General features: G+C 32.2%; 1 protein-coding gene across 1 annotated transcript in view; it reads right to left on the reverse strand.

Annotated features, from left to right (window-relative positions):
- Positions 1-22,962, reverse strand: part of LOC118192701 (uncharacterized) — a 120,905-nt gene that overhangs the window by 64,470 nt on the left and 33,473 nt on the right. The window contains exon 5 of the mRNA XM_085819157.1: positions 15,989-16,340. Coding sequence (XP_085675283.1) covers positions 15,989-16,340 — 352 coding nt within the window. The remainder of the gene's footprint in view (positions 1-15,988; positions 16,341-22,962) is intronic.

Here is a 22,962-nt window from a genome sequence, read left to right on the forward strand (position 1 = left end):
TTAAATTTTATTTTAAGAAATATATATATTTATTCTTATAATATATAATAAATTTTAATGTACCTTATTTTCTGTAAATATCTTTCAATATTTTTTAACTTTTATATTTCAATATGTTTATTATGTTTTTAAAGATTACCTTGAATTATATTTCATAATTTTTCAAAAATTGCATTATGTTTATAATTATGTTTATAAAGATTACTTTGAATTAACATGCATGAAAGTGAGGGTGTCGAGGGAAACTTTACTCAAGTGAAAGGAAAAAAATTTTTACTAGTACTCAATTAAGCAAAAAAGAAATTTTTACTACTACTCAATTTGGCACTAATATCTCATGATATAAAAAATTCATAAGCTAAACCTAACTGCTACATTCATAATGAATTCTATATAGTCCTTCACTTTAATTCATCTCACTTTAAATCTAATTGGCTTAAACTCAACTTACCAGTTTGGCATCTTACTACTTACTTGAGTAAAACACAAAACACCTCCCATTTATTAATTATTGTTGATTGATTGGGGGTTGGTTTGTTCCCCTTGAAAAGTCAACCAATTTCCGATCAATGACGATAGTTACTTAGTTTCTTATTAATTTTCATTTTAAAAGTTTCCATTTCAATTTTCCATGATTCAAAGTGAAGTTTCTTTTTTAAAAAATTTTTTCAAGATTCAATTTTAAATGCTTCTAAGTTACTTCATTCAATTATGATTCTACTAACTTTATCTAAGGAGATAATGTACTCAATAATCCATTAGTAAATAAATTATTATTTTATTACTTTGCAGCTATTGCACAAGTATTAGGAAATTTATTTTGATTTATGAATGTATTTAATTTAAGTCAATCTTTGCCATATATATATATAAATTCTAAATGAAAGTAATGAGTAAATTATGCCCTGCAGTAAAGCTGCAAAGTAACAAACCAATAATTTATTATCAGAAAACTTTTCATATACTATCTCCAATGAATGTTTTTTTAATTTAGTCCATATTTTAATTATTTTTTAAAACAGTATTTTCTAAACATCTACTGCTTTAAAAACATAAAAAATCTGTAAAAAAAAAAAAAAAACCTTTTTTTAAGGTATTGAAAAAAGTTGCTGTTGCCATTGATCGCAGGTTTATCGACTTATCCAAGGGGATAACCAATCTTCCAAGTTTATTTTAATTTCCTTTTTTAAATAACTAATTTTACAGATTTTCTCAATTTTGATCTTCTTTTGATTTTAATTACTTTTAAATGTTTAACTTTTGTTTTTACCTTTATATTTGAGTTTGAAAATGAGTGTCAGCCTTCTAAAGTGAGTTACTTTTAATTGTTTCCAGTTTAGTTGTGTTCTTAGTGAGCAACTTAAATTTAAAAGATTTTTCACTAATTTGTTTAATTTGTTCTTAAATTTTTTGGCTTAGATGTACTAATGTCTTTATTTTGATTGAGTATTAATCATGACTTGTGAATTGGCTCTAGCAGAAGTACGTAATGATGTGTGAAGAAGAATATGTTTTGATAATTAGTTTGTTGTCCAGCAATAAAAATTACGTTCAATTTGGTCACGTCTGTCTACAAGTGTATTCTTGGTTATGCATCATTCAAACTACACAACAAAATAACTGCCCAAACCTGTTACAGCCATTGCCCAGTTATCAAGATAGTTACAGTTATTATTCTTACACACACAAGAATAAGCATAAGTATACGTATATGCTGGGATGCAAAACTTAAGGAATAACATTACATTCAAAAGTAACTACCACAAAAATTAAAAAAAAAAAAAAAAAAAAAAAAAAAAGAGAGAGAGAGAGAGAGATTGTGGTAAAATGCATAACCATAAATCTTCAGCAGAAAGCTGGTTCATATACTGATTTTAAAATCATGATTTTAAAATTAACATTAAAAACTCTCCCTGATTCTCTCTAAATTTTTAACAATGAGCATGACTGTTACAGATCTTTGGTGAATTTCATTTCACACTGCAGAAAACAAGATGACCACCAGGGAATATTTAGATAACTATAAATCCAATAAAATTATTGAGATGTTGAAATAAGGCTGCAAATTGAAGTATATCGCCAACAAACTCAATATTGCCTACAGCATTATATCGAAGACATGGACTACTTTCAAAATGATAGATGCAGCTGTTCAAAGAAATGAGATGGTCTTCCATGAACATTCTGTGATTACTACAAGCCAAAACTGACATCAGCCAACAGTAATCATTCCGAAACAGAATAGGGACAACCTCCTCCCATGATTCATCCCAGATAAAGACGCATCTGTACCAAAATTATATCAAAAGCCTATCTAATTGGGTAATAGATTTTTAAAATTTCCCAAAATCCTCAATATTTAAGAATTTGCTAGCATGTTTAGATTATTGTGTTTAATCAGTACCTTGACACACACCTTAATCAGACATGCATCATCACTTCATGAGACACATAACCTTTTTTCTAATCCAATGGATGGTGAAACTATAACGCATGTCAGTATGTCATAAGTAATACGAGAACCCCTTTTGGGCGAAATGTATTTTCAGAGCTGTTGATAAGGAAAAAAATTGCATTAAAAATATATTTGTCTCTTACCAATGGCCCCACCATTGTCAACATGTGCTGTCCTTTCCTCGGGTGTGGTCAAGTGTATTCTTGTCATACAGATGCTTAACTGGAGGTACTCAGCCAGCAAAGTGGCTGTTGCCATCTTGGTTCATGTGACAAATGAAAGTGATGTATGTATAATGATGTCATATTTGATATTTTTATTTTTTGTGGAAATGATAATACTTTTTCTAATAATAATAAGTTTTCTGTTTTTGTGGCAATGACGATTTTTTTCCTTTTTTGCGGCAACAACTTCTTGAACCACATATTTGGGATAACATCAATTTTGATTAATTTCCTCAATATTTTTAATTATTTAATGCCATTATTTTTAATTATTTAATATGTCATTAGTTTTAATTGAGCATCTTATTATTTTAGCTGTTGTCATTTTTAATTTATTCCATTATTTATTATAACAATACTTTATCCATGAATTTTACCGAGACGAGCCTGCAACTTCTCACATGACAGTTGCTCACATTAACATGAAGCCACAACAGACACTCAGAAAAACTCATCTTTTGACTTTGTCTACCAGTGAAAACAATCACGACATCAGTAAGCTGGAGGACTGCACATGTGGAAGCCTGCTGCCGATGAAGGAATATAATTTTAAGACCCAATCACCATCTTAATAACAATATCTATCTAACAATATCTAATATTATCCAATATCTAGCCTATAATCTGTTGCTATTTCAACGAATCAGCAACTTTGTTTCTTGAAGTTAACATAGATTTATTTTGACTTTCTAAATCATTATCTTACATTTATTCTCTGCTATTTTAAAAGATTATCCCACATTTTAAATTTCTCTCTCTCTCTTTTTTTTTTTTTTTTACTTTACATGCAAATTTGTTTATTGTTTTCTTTTTCCTTCTCATTCTTACTAAATTTTGTTTGTTTTTTACACATTCACACAACCACCTTGGAGCAGTTTGGTAATTTTTTATAAAAGGAAAGATGATGTGGTAAATGTGCAGACTGAAATTTACAGTTGATATAGTTGCCAAAGTAATTGTTATGGACATGTTGCCAGAGTTCGGCATTTTCTACTAAAATGGTTGCAATAATACATAAGTGCAGTTTTTACTTCCTTGTACGAAATAAAGGAAGTACTGTAATCACGAAAAATTCTGGGTACCATGTTTCAATGAAAATAACCATTTTGACCACTATCGAATGCAATTTGACGATGCTTTTGCTTGATATATGTATGTAAGGACAGAATAAAGGACTCTTTTCACCCAAATGACTTATAAAACTGACTTAAAATAGATTCAGAAGAGATCTTTTCGTGGCGTATGTATATATCTCGCATAACTAAAAAACAAGTAGCCTTAGAACATTGAAATTTTGTATATATGACTGCTATAATGTAGTTGTGCATCTCCTTTTTTGGTTGCAATCGGTCACACCAAAAGCATATAAATATATATTTATATACCCACTTTGTTACTCAGCTCAGTGATCTCAGTTTTTTATTCTTATATGCTGGTAAATTGCGCCTTTTTTGCTTTAAAAATTATTAAATTATGTTATTCTTAATTCCGGCTAAGGTTTTTCTGCCTATAGTTAACCTACATGCAATAACTGTAGAATTATTAACAATTTAAAAGTTGTTTAAGTGTGGCTAAGCCTAACTTTGGTTTACCATGGCAGCTATATTTATTTACATTTGAAACTTAGCAGAATAGGGAATTTGTTGCCAATCTAGAGAAATTAAGCTTAACAACAACAAAGATAATGTCTTCTTTTATTATTGAGAATTAAATATTGCTTAATCCATCCTAGAATTAACATTTGATTTATTAAATCATCCTACATTTTGCTTCAGCATAGCGTCCACAACAAATTAGGTCAGTTTCTATACCTCCAGTGTCTTTTTGCCAGGTGAGACCAAAAGTAAACTTTCAGTTTTGTGCACCGAAAGTCTGCCTTCTTGCCCGCTGGCCAAATTGCTTGTTTTTGAGTAGAAACTCTAATTTTAATTGTAAAAGTTGTTCTTTAAATTGTTTTAACTGTATTTATGTTTTTCAATTTTTAATAAAAATACTTTGAGGTTTTATATATTTTTGCCTTGTTGTGAAGTGAGAACTGAATTAATTGAATGAGAACTATATCTCTAATGAAATTTGAGGAAATAAGTTTCAATGAAATGCAGCAAAAAATTCATATAATTCAATATTACGTACAAGAAAGTCATGTGGTGTACACATCAGATTTTTTCATTTCACATTTTATATTTTTTTCAAACATGCCACAAAAAACTTTAAATACCATTGCCACAAAAAATGAAAGTATTAAATCTGACATCACTTAAATACGTCTATGAGCTTCCAATTGCATAGACTCCAACCTTCAGCAAACCTTGTCAGTAGTCAACGCGCGAACGACATTTTTACAACTTTGAAAATGTGCACGTAGCGTATGTTGTAATTAACCATTCATTAATTTTAAATTAATAATTAATTGTAATCAATTTTATTACATTTAAAATCCATATACATATAAAACTGAATAATTAAAAATATACCTTGTAAATTATATGCACATTTAATTAGAAATTTTCTTTTAACTCCTCAAGCATTCACTAATAAAAAGTACTTCAAATCACTACTAATCATAGAAAAAATCAGAAGCTATAAATCATATCTTTATTCTGGATATGATTTCTACAGGGAAATAAAATTTAAATAACCAAGAATGATACATATAAGTATTAAACAAAATACGCATAATTTATGAATGCAAAGATTTATATGTAGCATGCTTAGCAAGCTTAAGTTCTGATTTTGAGAATGTTTTTTTATAACACAGTTCTTCATTTGCCTGCATATTTATTTTTTCAATCAAAACTGCTTCAAGAGTTTTAAGACCTAAATTTGGTCGAAATTCCGTCTCACTTTTTTTTAACAATAGAAAAAATTCTTTCGCAAGCTGCATTTGAATGAGGTATTATTAAGACAGCAAGCATTACAGAAGGCAATACTTTGTATTTAATACACCCATTCATATTTTTTAATTTGGCAATTTCTCCCCATGCTATATCAATACGCAAATCTACAATGTCTTTCAAATCATCTACTTGATACATGGAAAATTCAATTTCTACTTGATTAAGACATTTTTCATCAATAATGGATGGAAAAGTATTCATCAAGTAAAGAACAGATGAAAATGAGACTTCAGTTCTCAAGTTGATGTCAGCAACTTCAGCATGTTTTAGAAATGGATCACTCAGTGGAAATTTATCAATTATATATGAATATGCAGTTACAAAAAAAGCTCGCACAGAATTGAAAAATGATTTCACTTCATTTTCATTCAACTTGGCATTTTTTAAATATAGTCTTGTTTCCGCACCAATCACTAAATTTTCATTTTCTTTTTGTTTACTATACTTCTGAAATGGAATAGACGTTAGAGTAACATCTTCATTTTCTTTAGAAATTACTGATGGTTTTACGAATCTAACAAATAAATTCATTAAAAGTTCAAAAAGTTCTCTTCTCAATTTATGTATATAAGGAGCTTGTTGTTGCAAATTAATATTTATTGTTATAAACATAGGCAAAGTATTTTTCAAAAATAACAAGTACAATTTGGTGGTCGGTGACTGTAAAATTTTTTTAATGTTTTGCAATCTCTTTCCTTCATTCTCACTGTTATCTGGTTTATCTCCAAAAAAATTTATCACAGCATCCCACTGTTCCAAAATCCTTGTTATAGATTCTAAAAGAGACAACCATCTCGTACTGCAATATTTCAAAATTTTATGAGATTTTGCAATCTGTCCCAAAATTTGTTGAGCAACTTTGAAGCTATGCTTCCGTTTCGAACTTTTCTCCAAGTAAAAATATATATCTATTATCAACATTTCAATTTCTGAGCCAATTAATTTTTCAGTAGCTTTTTTTGCAGCTATATGCAAGAGGTGGCACGGACAACCTCGGGTGATTATACTTGGTTGATGCATTATGATAAACGATGCTACACCTTTAAACTTTCCAATCATATTACTAGCATTATCTGAAAAAAATGATAAGCAATTTTTCCATTCTAAACCTTTGTTTTTAAAGTTTTCATTTATACAATTAAAAATACCTTCTCCTGTATTATTCGTGCATTCTAAAATAGAAATCAATGAAGTAATTATCACTCCCTTTTCTTTACTGTAGTATGTTATAACCAATGGGTACAGTTTGTTATCATTACTTCCATCAGTACTTAGAGAAAATGATGTACTGCACACTGATTTTATAATATCAGCAACAGTATTTTCTGCAAGCGTTTTCACAATAGCAGCAGTTTTGGTATGACCGTAGCTAAATTTTTTTGCTATGGCAGAATCCGGAAACATTGCTTTGAAAAGCTCTTTGGAATGATCCGAAACAGAAAGCGGTAGATTATGTTCAATTAAAAAACGAACAAAATAGCATTCGGCTTTTATAGGATCTGTTTCATCATCTTTTATTAAGAAATTTGTTATTTCTTTAGATTTTACGGTGCCAAGTTCTATATGCTTTTGAGAAAACACATGCCGTTTACAGTCATCTTTTCCGCCATGAGCAACTGAGAAGTCTTTGTTGCATACACTGCAGTGTGCGTGATTCACAGAAATTTCGGACGCTTTAATGCGTGGAAATTCTGAAGAATATGAATCTTTAAACTTCTGCTTTGATAATTTTGGCTTCTTCGTTCGAGGCAGCATTATGATTAAAAATCTTTCACCTGATTCACAGTTCACAAGACACACGCTAAGCTCTCGCCGTAAACTACACAATGCAGCCGAATGCAGCCTAAACACGCATCAGCGAGGAACCTGGGAGACAGACAATTGGGTGGAACTATTGATAAGTCGTTAACGGTTGGAGTTACTGATCTACGATTGGCTAATTCTTCAAAACTAGGAACGCACTCAACACGTGATATATGATAACACGAGTATTCAGCCAATCATCGGATGAATTAGTTGGTTCCGTTTTGCGTACTGGTTCTCCTGCTCTTGTTTCTGTAAAATCCGTAGTTTTTTCCATACTTTTCGTAGCTCGTAGTTTTTCATGAATTTCCGTAGAAACTACGGAGAATCCGTAGTAGTTGGAGTCTATGCAATTGTCACGTGATTCAGATGATAGCAGCCATGACCCTTTTCTGCGATCCCACTTCTGCCAGCTGAATACCTCCAGTTACTACTACTCTATATGTGAAATGGCAGCAAAGTTAAACTATGCTCGAATTTTTATGCTACGAATTTTTACAAGCTAAGCTCAAAAGGTTCGCCATCATTACTCCAGACAGTTGACCTACATAACACAGCACAGAGAAAAAATCTCCGGGTAAAAAAGTTGCGCTTGGTAATCCACCTTTCAAAATATTTCTAAAGCAACAGCACATTTCCAGCAAATACTGCAAGATGCCTCTGGCATTGCCAGAAATACTTGCTATCAGATCTGATACAGATTTTACAGAAGCAGTGCAATTCTTTCCAAGAACTTATTCTTAACCCAGACTTTAAGTTTAGCTATCATGCAAAACCAAATGTATAATATTGGTTCCTTTAATTATGAGCTTAAAAAATTTCAGTACCCATCAAGAGCTTGAAATATTACAGACCTATAAGACATAAAAGAAAAAATTGCACTTTAAATGTATTATCATCATTAGCTGCACTAAACTAAAAGCACTGCTGTGTCATCAATGTTTAATCACTGTCACTTAGTCCTCCTAGAAAAACACCCTTGATTACTCACTGTTGTGAAGTCTTTGTAAATTACACTAGCAGAGAAAAATTAAAGGAATATTTATAAAAGATACTCTATGTTAATTCTATTAATTGAAGTTTAAAGAAAGTTAGTTGGCTGGCAGCTCAAGGTCAATGTTATCACATACTCTAATAGCATTTATCACAGATATATGAAAATTTTCCCACCCATGCTTTCAGTATGTGGGAAGCGTGCAAGAAGATGGTTTAAATTATAATTTCAATAACTGCATGAATTCAATAACTGAATAAAATTTTCATGACTGAAAGGTGGAATATGTCATTGGGAAGGCATTTAATGAATTGGAAGAGATGGCATGCAACTAGGAGATAGGAAGTAGGATAGATAGTGACACAGATCTGTAAAGACTTAAAAGTGGCTATCAGGCCATGCAACTGGAAACAGTTAAAAAACACCAGATCAAGGTCAAAAAACCATGCCAGAAGAGAATCTTAAAACCATTATTTAGAAACAATTATCAGTTGTGCACCTCCCTAAGAAATAAGACAACCGATGTCAGCCCATATTACAACAGATTTTCACTGCAGCTACAAAAATTCGACTATCTTAGTATAATGGTGAGCATCAACTTGCATAAAAGAGGGCTGCAAATGCATAGAATCTGTGATTTATGTCCCACTAACTCAGGCTGTGAAACCTATCGTGGAGCCAAGATTACTGGAGTCTCACGAACTGGAGTCATGTTTTTCCTTACTGATTAGTTTTGTTTTTGTTAGGAAAGTGATTCCAGATATGTTACAATCTGAAGGTAACAAACAAAATACACACAATAAGATTGGATCTGAGAAAAGCATTGACACAAAGTGATGAAAGCATAGTTCATAATATTATCTTTCTTTTGTGTCACTCATTAATGGAAAAGAAATCTGGATTCTCTCGGATAGCAGAAGTTCTATTCAACACTTGACTTCTTGACATAGTATGAGAGCTAATACAGGAGTAAATATTATTAAAAAGCAACTTTCCTTGTCTCATCAGATTCACCTACAGTAGATTCCTTCCTATGTTGACATCTTGGGCAATGAGATTGTAAACACCCTGGCTAAGGTGGTACTGGAGATGCCTTGGTATACATCTCACCTAGATGTAGCTTTTTTTCATGATCAAGTGCAAGAATAAAACCACTTGGCTTGTTCCACCGGTGCACCTCTGGTATCAGAGTAATCGGCACGGTGGCTCTCTGGCACTTGACTCCAACAGGCAAGATCAAACCACCCTTGCTTTCTTAGTGGGCATCGTTGATCTTTCGACTTTTTTTTTTTTTTTGGGGGGGGGGGGGTCCAAGTGTTTTGAAGTCTGCACTAAGTAAGCTTCCTTTGCCTGCACTCACTAAGCAGGATCTTACTAACAATCCATTGTTGGCTCTGGATTTGTTCAGAGTGCACAATGTCATGGACTTGATTTAACCCTGCTAGTCTTTGGGGGTCGACCAACAATAACAGCATAATAATACTGGATGGTCACACTAATATACATATTTTTACCAGTGCAACTGTGAATGAAGAAATAAAAAGAAATGAGATTCTTGATCTTTTTCAAGTTGTTTAGGAGTCCAGTCAATAACGACTTTCTTCTTAAACATATGATAATACTTGCCCCACTGAGCTGCACTGATGGCCAATTATCTTGAGGTGAAGAAATACAATGGATGAAGTGGCCCATATATTCTCTCAGTTTATAACTAATAGAATATGTTTGGAATTCACTATGTTATCAACACTGCATTCTTCAAGAACTATACCATTTAATCCTTTCAGGATGGGCGTCCCATATATGCATTCCCTAAGAACGTCTCTTACAGCTGGGCATCCCATCCATGCATCACTAGAGATTGCATTCAGAGGACGGGTGATGCGTATACGCATTTTAAGCTGGAACGTTTTTCTGAAGGCCACTAGATAACATCTTATGTCCATTACTTTTGAAATGAACACAGTTTTAGGTTCCTGACCTTGAGTTTGATATATTCTGTTTGACTGTATTTTACTCAGCAACTGTTGCGAGGGGGGAAGGAAAGCATAAACAGAGGTGGGCTCTTTAATTCCTTTTTTTATTCTATTAATTCCCTCTACTAAATACGGTCTTTTAGGGTTACTATGTGGAATTCTGTTACGTTTTGCATTGCATTCAGATATATTTCCATTTCTTCTCCTTTTATTTCAGAAAGCCTCACCTCCAGTCTATTATGGCAGAAAGGCATTACTTATCAGAGGAAGAATACCCTCGTATGGTTAATGAACCATTTACTAATGCAGATGAGAGTGATGATTCTTTTTCTAAAGAGTTAGAAAGTGATACTTCTCCGTGCTTCGAGATTTACCACACTCAGCCTTCATTTTAAATTTTGTTACTTCTTACTGTAAATAGTCTTAATTGTGTTGCTAAATTAATTTTAAACTTTATTGATGGATTTTATTATTTAAAACTTTGGAATAATTTGAATAGCGCTTCTGAAAATTATTTTACAAGAGAAGGAAATTTTTAAATATATTTTCATGTAAAAATAAGAAAAAAAAAGTTTTTAAGTGCTAATTTTAACATATATAAGAGCTCAAGTAATAATCTAAAATTATACGAAAAATTACGATGCTAGAAGTGAAACTTTTTTTTATAAAATTAGGCTTAGCGATGCAAAACCTCCGTCCTGCATGATGACAGCCTTTAATTCCCTTCTGTCCCACATGAGCGTCTTAAACAAAGGTGCGCCATTACGAAAAGGTTAAGGCACTGGGAAAACACTTGTTATCACAGGAACTCCTAAACAATCTAATATACAGCCCAGAAAATAGCCGTAAAGCTTACATATTAGTCAGAAATGACCACACATCTTATTAAATTTTTCTATGCATATCTAAAAAGTTATAACACTAACTTTTGCCTAGAATACTTTATGTCATATTTCCTATGTTCTTATTCAATTTTAATTTTTTCAGAATTAAGCAATTTTGCATTACGAAGATATGTCAGATATTATAAAATGATCTTGTGCAGTTCCATGTTCTTAGCAGCAAAACGTGAATTCAAGTTATCATTGTTTGTTCTTTAAATTTTTCCACCAGTATAATAATAAAATAAAAATAAAGGACCAATGCCTGTGATATCATTATAACAACATTGTATAAAATGTATGCTCTCATCAGTGTATTAGAAAGCAGGATCAAGAAGAAAGCAAGATGTCAGTAGTGTATTAGAAAACAGGATCAAGAAGAAAACCCAAAGAAGGCAACAGCTATTAGTGGTGCAGTACACATAGGCAGAAATCAAAGTGATATTTACGAAAGCAGGAAAAGATGCAAGGATCAAAATGAGTCGTTCACAAAATTTTAAGTCTAACGGCTGACCTTTTCTTGTTTTATTGTTACTTTTCTACAACACAAATGGTGAGTAACACCATTTACATAATATCAATCAGGGTTCGTACACATTTCTGCACGCGGAAATTAAGGACTTCTAAGGACCATTAATGAAAAAATTTAAGGACCTACAAGCAAATAGGAACTGAATAAATTTAATTAAAAATATTATTCTATGCCTGAATTTCACTTTTGTAATACCATCCTAAAAATAAAATAGATCCCTAAGTAGTATGCATTATTACTAAACATGAATTAACTAATATAATTATTAATAAGTTTGAGAATAAAATAAACTTCATGCAGTTTATCAAGTAGCATTAAATATTTTACACTTACAATAGTTGGACATATTTGAAAGAAGATATGTGACATTTATGTTTTACTAATAGTTAGCTGCTTTTATATATATATATATATATATATGTCACATACTTGCTCAGTCTAGAGGTTTAGCAAATAGTAGGGAGATTTTATGTCAAATGGCATAGGTTAAAATGAGAAGTGAGATCATAATGACTGAATGTTGTCCCTTTGCTGCTTGTCTATAGAGAGACCTGCTGATTGGAACAAACCTGAAAGGCCTGATGTAAGCACGGTTGTCAAGTGTTGAAAGTTAGTCAGGCTCTGCTTAATGCAGTTAATGTCGTAGCTTTATGTAGAGTTCCAGGTGTTGTAACCCAGTTACGATATTTTAAGGTTCCAATAAGCCATTAAAGCACCAGAGGTGATAAGTTGTTGTATTATTATTATAGTCTATTATTATTATATAGTATTATTATAGTCTATTATGTAACTATTATAAGTCTCAGTAGATGCAAAGAATAAGTTTTACTTGAATTTTTACATTTTTGTGTTTTATCTTGTGACCACAGTGAATATTAATGAAAGGCAATAACTCGCTTTAATATGTAGAGATAATTTTTAAGGGTAAGTAGTTAGTTATAAATAATTAAATTAGGTAACTAGATAACCTTAGTCATTATGGATTTACATGGCCACTATTAAATTTTATTTTTTAACAATATTTATTAAAAAAAAGCCCTATTAAAATCAAAATCTAATAAAATTTTGCAGTTTAAAATCCATGTAATTTATGACACTGATTCTTAAACAATATTTGGATAATTACACATACAACAACACTCAACAAAATATTTATCCGTCATTTTAATTTGAAGCATATAAGGTATTTTTCTCACCTTTTGGCGAGCCTTCGTGTAGTGGTTTGCACATTGAACCGGTATTCCAGAGGTCCGCAGTTCGATTCCCAGCGAAGGCGTTATTACTTTTTCATCTTTCCTGCTTTCAAAAATACCTAATGTCGCTACAATGACACCCGAACCGAAATTGTGTTGGATGTTGGTTCTCCACACCCAGGATTTGGCAATTGGATCCCCTAAAAACCCCAGTCGCCCTTTAAAAGGAGGAGTATATAAGGTATTTCTCCCACCTTCTTGGCAACTCTTGGTGGTGTAGTGGTTTGCACACTGGGCCGGTATTCTAGAGGTCCGCGGTTCGATTCCCGGCGACACCATTGTTAATTTTTTATCTTTCCTGCTTTCAAAAATACTTCATGTCTCTACAAGACTTCTCAAACATTTTGGCTAATTTATATTGATTTTCTTCTCTTTAATTATCGATCTTTTCTGACAAGAATTAGAAATTTGTTTCAATATGCAAACCAATGTTCTCGCTAGTTTCTGTGTGCTTTATCTCCTAACTTGTCAATCTCTCCACAATGTACCTATGAGGGTTTACTTGAATTAGTAAAAGTTAAATAGTCCCAACCCTCCCCCCCCCCCGATAGATGTGAAGCAAATTATCACTGTGTTTTATCATTGTGTTTTAACTACAATATCAGACAAAGAACATAACGGCATATTCTGATGCTAACAAAGTCAATTACAGCTCATGATGACATAATTAAACAAGAACAGTCAAATTCAAACTAAAAATGTGGACTAGTGGTCAAAGATTATACAGTTTAATTTTAATTTAATCTGGCTCAGTAACTCTATCAGAGGAAACAGAAAAGGGAAGTTATAGTAAACGTTGAAATCATAAACAATTGGGTAATTTACATAATAATAACTGCACATATCTTTGAAGAATAATTTTCTTTATGTATTCGGTTTCTTTCCTCAACGTGTTTCCTTTTAATTTTAGAATTTTTTGGATTTAATTAAGGATTTCTGTTATTCTAAAAAACACTAAATGCATTTAGAATGTACAGAAAAAGCGGCCAATTTTATTTCTTTAGTAATATGAACATTCAGAAGAAATATGAAATATATATGGTACAGGCCGGTTGCAGAACTGGTGTGGCAGAATTTTTAGAATTTAGTGACATACAGAACAACAAAAATTAGAAATGGCAAAACTTTTAGAATTTAGAGCAGGCACTGGAAGCAGAATTTAGATAGGCACTAGGCAGCAGAATTTAGGATACACAGAGATTGCAACAGGTGGGAAAATGCATAGCACCAGCTCCATGTACGATGCATTTAGACATATTAGATGAATCTTTTAAATTGTAAGTTTTCAATTTCTTTAATCAAAAAAAAAAAAAAAAATCTCTTTCTAAATAATGCCTGCCCAAGTGATAAGATTAGAAGCATTTTTGATATTTTCCATGCTTTTGTCTAGTGAAAAATAGAGAAAATAAAGGAAAGACAAACATATTAAGAAAAAAGATTCTAGTATCAGGAGTAAAACAATCAAATATTATGTTTCCATTGTTCTTCCAGACATTCTCCAAAAAGTAAGAAATTCATCACAAACTTTCTGTAAAATGCATCCATTACATGTTGATACCCTGAAGACATTTTTCATTTTGTCACATATTTCTCGAACCTTCTAGAATCGTGGGTCTATAAATCTTGCCTTCAAATCCTTCTAAATTTTCCATGCTGCAATGTCAAAAATACTAAAGAAAAATTATCCCAACCAATTCTGTAACAGCAAAAAGCCAGAAATATTTTGGGGAAAAAAGGATGGAAAAAGTGTAAAATTAATTTTATAGAGAAAAACTGATGCATATTCTGAGAATTTTGAATAATCTGAGACATTGGAAAAACGCTTATTATAAAAAAATTAAAAAGAAGACATTTTAATTAATTACATAGCTAATTTTGCTTTTACTAAGAGTTGTTTCATAAATTATGCTTTATAGCTATATAACTTATTTTTTCAGATTTAAAATATTGCATAATAAGTTGCCAAAATGAAACTTTAAGAGTGAAAAATAAAAATGTTTTATTTTAATGTTATTTTTTAAATATCGAATATATTACCATTATTTTAATAAAATTTATCAACGTTATGATGTTTTAAAAAAAATCGCCGAAAAATTCTCAGATCTCGGAATTAAAATTTTTCTATAGAAACTGATCTTAAAATCACCAAAATGTCGACAAGTTGTCAAATCTAGAACCATTAAATAAAAGAATTCACAAACCCCAAAAGCGAAAAGTTATTTAAGAGCTCTTTATTAGAAAAAATTAATTTTGGAATGCTTAAGTTTCACTTCTTGCTTAGAAACTTGAGTAGCCCATCATTTATATTAGAAATAGAAACAAATTATAACCCATGAACCTATTCAAAAGATAACCATATATGTCAGTGAATCACCAAAAATATTCCTCCAAAGTGCTAATTCACACTCAAAATGGCAGTCGTAAAAACAGAAATTTCAGATGATTAAAATTAAGGACCTTTTACCGATTTTGGGGAAAATTAAGGACTTTTGAGGACCGAAAATCGATTTCAAAAAATTTAACAACTTTTAAGGACCGTATGAACCTTGTCAATATATAAAAATCACAAGATGCACAATAAAACTAGCTAAAGTAGCTAGTGACTACTTAGCCATTATTCCACTTCAGAGTCATATATGAAAGATACAAATAACGAAATACTTGTTCCCTCTGTTTTTGCTTAAATGTGTTTCATTCTTGAATTTAATTTTATGCTTTCAAAAATTACTATTAATACTTACTATTACTTCAGATTCAATTTTGCAAGCTCTAGTTTCTTATTAGTTATATTTATTGTTTAATGAAATAAGAAATTCAAACACATCAATTATAATTAAAATAAAATTGTACATTTTTACCTAAGTAGCAGTTACATTATTAACAAAAAAATATTTCTATCCCAGTTAATAAGAAACAATAACTAATATCTTCTGATTACAGAAACTTAAAACTATATACATAATATATGCTTACTTTTTATCCTGCACTTTAGCATATAGTTTTCGAGCACGATCCATGAGTTCATTCACTTTAGACTTATCTTTCATCATTTCCGAATTAGCTGCTAAGAGTGACTGTTCAGTTTCCTGAAATGCTTCAGCTAAAGTAGATCTCTCAGCTTGTAGGAAATCAATATTTTCTCTAGCTTCATTCAAAGAAGCTCTACACTCTCTTAACTGCTTGGCTAACTCTTCCCGATGAGAAACAGCTTCATCTAAATACAGCTGTTTCTCTTGAAGTGCCTCTTGGCACTGCTGAAGTTCAAGGTTTGTGGTGGCAAGATGATTTTCAAGTTCTTGCACTCTTCCTACAGCTTCTACCAGTTCTACAATAGAAATTAAACTTTCATAAATAAAATTTGAGTATGAAACCTACAAGTGCAAACGTATACCATACTAATTCAAAAACTAAATAATACAATGAACTTTTCTTTCTTAACTTGAATTCATAAGCATCTAGCAAAGCTACTCAAATTATTAAAAATGCAAATATCTGACAGTATTCCAGAAATAATTTCTTCTTAACACTAGAACGGCAGTAAAATCTTACCTACTAGTACGGCGGTAAGGGATCATTTTAACCCTTTGGTGAAAGTACTGAAATAACAATGGTAAAACAATTTTAAATGCCATACATTGCCACAAATATGTACTTTATTCTATTTAATGTTTAAAATATTAGAGATTACACATACATATTAAAAATTAATGCAATTGATACAAAAATAATTTTTAACAATTTTTCCAGTGCATTTTCCGCACATAACTTTGGAACAAGATGCACAATATTCTTGAGATTTGTTTCCATTGCATCTCTATACTTGACTCTTTTTTCTCTTTATATCCATTTTCATGTGTTTTTTCTGAAGACTCAGGAAGGAATTTTGGGAGTTTTGAAGCCATATGTACCATTCAATTCCTCTCCTAATTTCAGTAGAAAATCTCTCCTGTTAATGGTGTTTCCTATTACACTTTTATAAATTATCCAGACGTTCAAATCTGCATGATCCAAAATATTGAAAAAGATTATACAAGCCATCATCTATAAGCTGATTTAACTGAATGTTTTCGGCACATCAGATCGCGAATATCCACACCATACTTTGTTGCGTTGTAAAATGCTATTGAATCGGGCAACTTCTTGAGACTGTTACAGTACTGTTTTTACAGTAGAATGTAATAAGCTCAGTAGAAAAACGCTTTTGTTTCTTTTGCCTTGATAGATGATCATATCACACTTACCATCTATCAAGGCAAGTGTGATATTATATATAGTGTTTCACTATTGTTGATGAATAAAGATTACTATGCATATTTTTCAAAGATATAGGAATTTCTCTTCTATTCTTTTTCATTATTGTTGATGAAATATAGTGTTTCACTATTGTTGATGAATAAAGATTACTATGCATATTTTTCAAAGATATAGGAATTTCTCTTCTATTCTTTTTCATTGTGCTGACCATTGTTGTATTTTTTATTTTAGCATTTCTGCTAATGTAATGCTAGTAAAATAGTTATCCATGGTAATATTCCTCCCTTTGTTTAGATGTCGCTCCATTAATTTTATGACAACATTTTCAGACAAACGTAATTGAGGATTTGTTGTTTCATCTTTTGCTAGATAAGGAAATCCATTCAAGAGGTATTTAGTATCAATGTCAACAGATAACCAAATTTTTTTCCAAATTTGTCAGGTTTATAAGGCATATATTGTCTAAACTTACACCTAGCTTCAGATGGAAATGATTGTTCATCAACTGTAATATTTTGTCCTGGCCAGTAGCATGTTTTGCAGTTTTCAATAAATTTGTTCCACATGTCTGGTGCAAGAGCAAATTTATCAGCCTGTAATAAAGTAGATCTTGTTGTCTTTTCATCAAACCTTAAAAATTGTTTTATTTCTTTGAATCTATCTCTTGATATAGTTTCTTTGCATAATAGTATCCCACCCTGCTTCAGACCAAGGGGAATATAAATCTAAGTTCTTTGCTCCTATTACTCCTCAAACATACAACATAGTGACAAAAGCATCTAACATCAACCAGAGATAACTTCCAGTCTTTATTTCCAAGTTGCCGATGAGCTTCGGATTCTGTACATTTCTTTATATGCAGCAAGATATCATCATCAATAAAAAGCTTGAAAGCACTAGACACTTCGTCCTCAGAAGCACGACTCTTTGCAAAAGTTGTTGGTCCTGCTGTTTCTTTTAGAACATAAGCAGGAACACGGCCGCAGACTGAATTTTTGGAATTTATTTCATTCCATATAGTGTTATCAGGAACTGTAAAAGCAGTTTTGCAAATACCCTGATCCGTGTTTGCTCATTTATTTCTACTGAGTTCTTTGTTTACTTCGCTCTCCTCGGATTCACTAACAGTTTGTGTCTGGAATTCATCTTCAGTTTCTACAGAATAATTATCAATTACCTCAAAGACTCATTTTCAGATAGCTCTTGCAATAATTTTTTAATTTCTTCATCCGTAAGACATCTTTTCCACTTATTAGTCATATTTTGTAAAAGTAGAAAAATATCAGACTATCAGAAAACGATAAGAAATACCTTATAGCATATGATTCTCACATCGCAAAAGAAAGGTGATAATAAACTTGATGGCAGAATTCATATGTACTGAATACTGATTTGGGATTACCAAGAAAACATCTGTCCTAAATGTTATCACCTGCAGTAAGTAAACTGAACTAACAAATGGGAAAATAAATGTGTAAAATAAACTATTTCTGAAAAGAAATGTAAGCATGAAAAACCCTGCATATACCTTCCTTGCAGTATTTTCTTCAAACGAATAGATAATTGCTAACAAAGGAACAACTTATGTAGACATTACAAAGTAGTGAAACCACCAAGGTTTTTATCCCTGTGGGAGATAATATGAATGCAATCGAAAAATCCTTATCAGTGAACGTTTTTCATGAGTTATTTGACAATGCCTCAAGTAGAAAGAGGGATAAAAGTAAAGGGGTCAAAATGACCCCTATCCGCTGTTCTAGAAATACATGCCAATATTTCAAAAACTAATAAACCTAGAATGCTGAAAATTTTTTTACAAATATTTATCTATTTAGGAAAAGTCAAAAAATTCCGAACGATTTCTCCCAATAATACAAAAGTAATCAATGGTCAAAAGTGTTCAGGAGTCAAAATGACCCCTACTGCCGTTGTAGTGCTAAATATGATTTTTAGGTCTCCAGCTTTAGCTTGAATTAACTTGATTATCCAAATTATCCAAATTAATGAGAAGTCATTACACTTAAAATAATTTAACACTTCATGAAGGTTACATAATTTTTTTGTTTTTTTTTTTCCAAAAAAAAAAAAAATGAAATCAGTACCAGGCCATTCCAAAAATTCTGAGTTTTTTCAAATCACAGAACTTTTGGATTTCCATGGTTTTTCTAATTGCATGCATTTTTTTCTAATTATTTTGTTACTGTTGATATCTTAACTGATGCAAATGTTTCAATATGGTCTTTTCTGCTCCCACTGCACAATTCTTTGTGGCATAATTTTTGTTCCAGTGCAATGCTAATAATGGACCACCCAAAAGTTCATTTTCCTCATATATTTTTTTTATTTTTAAAAAGAAGAAAAATTGGTAGTCAAACTGCTCATAAAATTTGCACTGTATTCGATGATACAATTTGAAAATGCTTTGAGAAGTGTGGAAATTTCAGCCCTAATGATGCTGCCTGATTTGGATGCCTATTTCTGTAAACAAGGACTTGTTAAAATAGACTATCGCTGAAAATCCAATTTGCACAATTCAGGAACTATCAGACAGAATAAATATTCCATAAAGTACAGCACATGATCATTTGAAGGAAACTGGGTATCTAAACTGCTTTGATGTATGGCTACCTCACATTTTAAGAGAGCAGAATGTGCTTGCTCAAGTTTTAGCATATGATTCTCAGCTGAAAACAATGAAGCTCCTTTTTTTGAAACAGCTCACTGACGGAGATGAGAAGTGGCCACGATACAATAATGTTACAAGAAAAACATAAAGTAAATCAAAAGAAGCTCCTTTTGATAGCATCAAAAAGGGGCTGCATCCCAAAAAAAGTAATCCTTTGTTGTATATAGTAAAACTACAAAGGAATTACCGTAATTTCCGGCCGCCGCGACGTTTACATGTTTAAAACTTAAATTTTCAGCGGTTGCGACGTTTCTACCCATGTGGCGTTTGAGTGCACTAAAAATAAAATATTTCCTATGATGGTCATTGTACGTAGTTTGGATGGCCTTGTCATTGTAGATAGACTGGTGCTGTTCCCACACAAAAAACCACTCAGTTGCTTTTTGCGAACGTTATTTTGTTTACATTCTTCCCTTGAACAGACCTACATGCCTTATTCACCCTATACCGGATCTCAGAACAATAACATTCTTCGCCCTTTCAAATCAACATTCTCATCAGTTTGAATAGTCTCTCTTCTCTGCTATTCGATGAATCTTCCAGACCCATCCTCTCCCCACCCCTACCTTTTCTGCAATTTTTTTCAAAGGCGGGCACGACTCCACCTGCCTCGCAATAAGGAACTCTGACGTATTTTCCCTTCAGCATGAATCGATTTTTCTTGGCATTCTGCCAAATACAGATCCCATCAGTTTAGGTACAAGTACTTGTTGGATAGTTTTTAAGTAAGAAGGGAGCGGAAAATTTTTGAAAATGGCACCTAAACGGCACAGAAGCTATACTGCTGGTTTTAAGCTTAATGTAATTTCACGTGATGAACAAATTGGAAATAGAGCAGCAGCTCGAGAGTTTGAAGTGGACGAGAGATGCATTCGACATTGGAGAACTGAAAAAGAACTTAAAAATATGCCACAACAGAAACAAGTCCAAAGAAGTGGTACTGTAAGGTGGTCGAATCTAGAGGATGACTTTGCAAATTGGATAAAGGAGCAACGAGGAAAGGGAATGGCAATTTCGACTGTAAAAATTCACTTACAAGCAAAATTTATAGCAAAACAAATGAACATAAATGATTTCAAAGGAGGGCCTTGCTGGTGCAGCAGATTTATGAAAAGAAAAAATATTTCTGTGCGTACTAGAACAACAGTCAGGCAACAATTACCAATGGACTGACAAGATTAAAAAGGCATCTTTTCTAAAATATGTGACAGATATTATTGACAAAAAAAATCTTCTTTGGTCACAAATAATAAATATGGATGAAACGCCATAAGCTTTCAACTCTCCTGCAAACAGAACTGTTGATGAAACTGGTTCAAAAACTGTACCTGTGCTTACGACGGGGCATCAAAGAACGTCATTTACATGTGTGTTAGCATGTGCCGCAAAGGGTGACAAGCTAAAGCCGATGATCATTTTTAAACGAAAGACTATTCCGAAAGGAGATTTTTCTGATAACGTAATTATTTTTGCAAACGACAACAGCAGGATGTGCGAAACAAACATGCATGAGTGGCTACAAAAAGTTTTAGCAGTGTTGTAAGGGATCTTTTTTCCAACCAAAAGGGTTATTGAGAATGGATTCCATGCATGCTCATTTACTTCAGTCAGTGAATACCAGATGTCAAAAACTGCTTACGATCGTAGCAATAATTCCTGGTGGTTTGACAAAAATCTTAAAACCATTAGATTTGTCAGGTAATAAAACCTTCAAAGCTGAAGTCCGAAAGCAGTGGGAGTGTTGGATGAGTGAAGGATTGCATATGTATACCAAAAGCGGTAAAATGCGTGGAGCATCTTATGAAGAAGTTGCAAAGTGGGTAGGAAGTGCGTAGAAATTGGTAAAAATGTCATAGAAATTGGTAAAAATTTCATCAATAATTGCAGGGTTCAAAGAAACTGACATTATATCCTTAGATAAAGAGACTGTAAACCAAGAGGATGAATGTTACGATCTGGAAGACTTGGACTTAGATCAGGTTTTACTAAATCTTTTTAATTCAGATAGTGAAGAATCAGATTTTGATGGCTTCATATGATGTATAGTTTGCTGTAATTCCTTTTGTTAGTAAAATTTAAAATTTCCTTTTGTCATCCAAATTTAATATTTCGTTGTTGCAACATTTTTTATAATATAGTCTAAGTATTACAAATATGGACTTCTTTAGTGGGTAAGTATAAGTATACAGCCAAAAGTCGTTAATTCGGACACCCATAATCCGGAATGATCTATAATCCGGACCTCAAAGCTACAAACTTTCTGCGCATGCATCGCGTTGACGCATGCGCATAGTAAGACCTTTACGGCTGCGAATATGCGTGTGTGCATAATACGTTTACGCATGCACGTTTAATGTATAACGGACGGTATAAGCTAAGCTAAAATTATCTAATTCAGTTAATGTTGCAGATTACGTTGTTCCTTAATCTTCGAATTGGATCCGGCTTATTATTTTTTGCAGACTGTTAGAGCAATTTTATAAAAGTAAGCTTGAACTTTCGATTACGTCAAATAGAATTTCCGATATATATTTACTAATATGTAAAGGATCTACAAAGCGAAAGTATGTTTTGAAATCTGAAATCTGTTTATCAATTTCACACTGCGACGGGGAGGGGGGCCCCTCCCCGCCATGAGTAAACATTCTGCGCATGCGTAAATGCATAATACCTTTATGCATGCGCATATGCATTTACTCGTGCGCATTATACATTTACGCATGCGCGTTTAATGTATAATGGACGGTATAAGCTAAGCTAAAATTATCTAATTACCTATTTCAATTAATGTTGCAGATTGCGTTGTTCCTTAATCTTCTAATTGGACCCGGCTTATTATTTTATGAAGACTGTTAGAGCAATTTTATAAAAGTAAGCTTGAACTTTTTATTATGACAAAAAGAATTTCCGATTCTGGAGCCGCCAAAGATCTACAAAGCGAAAGCATGTTTCAATGTCCATCAAACAAAAAGTGGAATTGCTGCAAAAAATGGATAAAGGCATATCC

The sequence above is a fragment of the Stegodyphus dumicola genome, chromosome 6 (genome assembly GCF_044657685.1).
Source record: "Stegodyphus dumicola isolate Sdum_Otavi_A_Nest chromosome 6, ASM4465768v1".
Lineage (NCBI taxonomy): Eukaryota > Metazoa > Arthropoda > Arachnida > Araneae > Eresidae > Stegodyphus > Stegodyphus dumicola.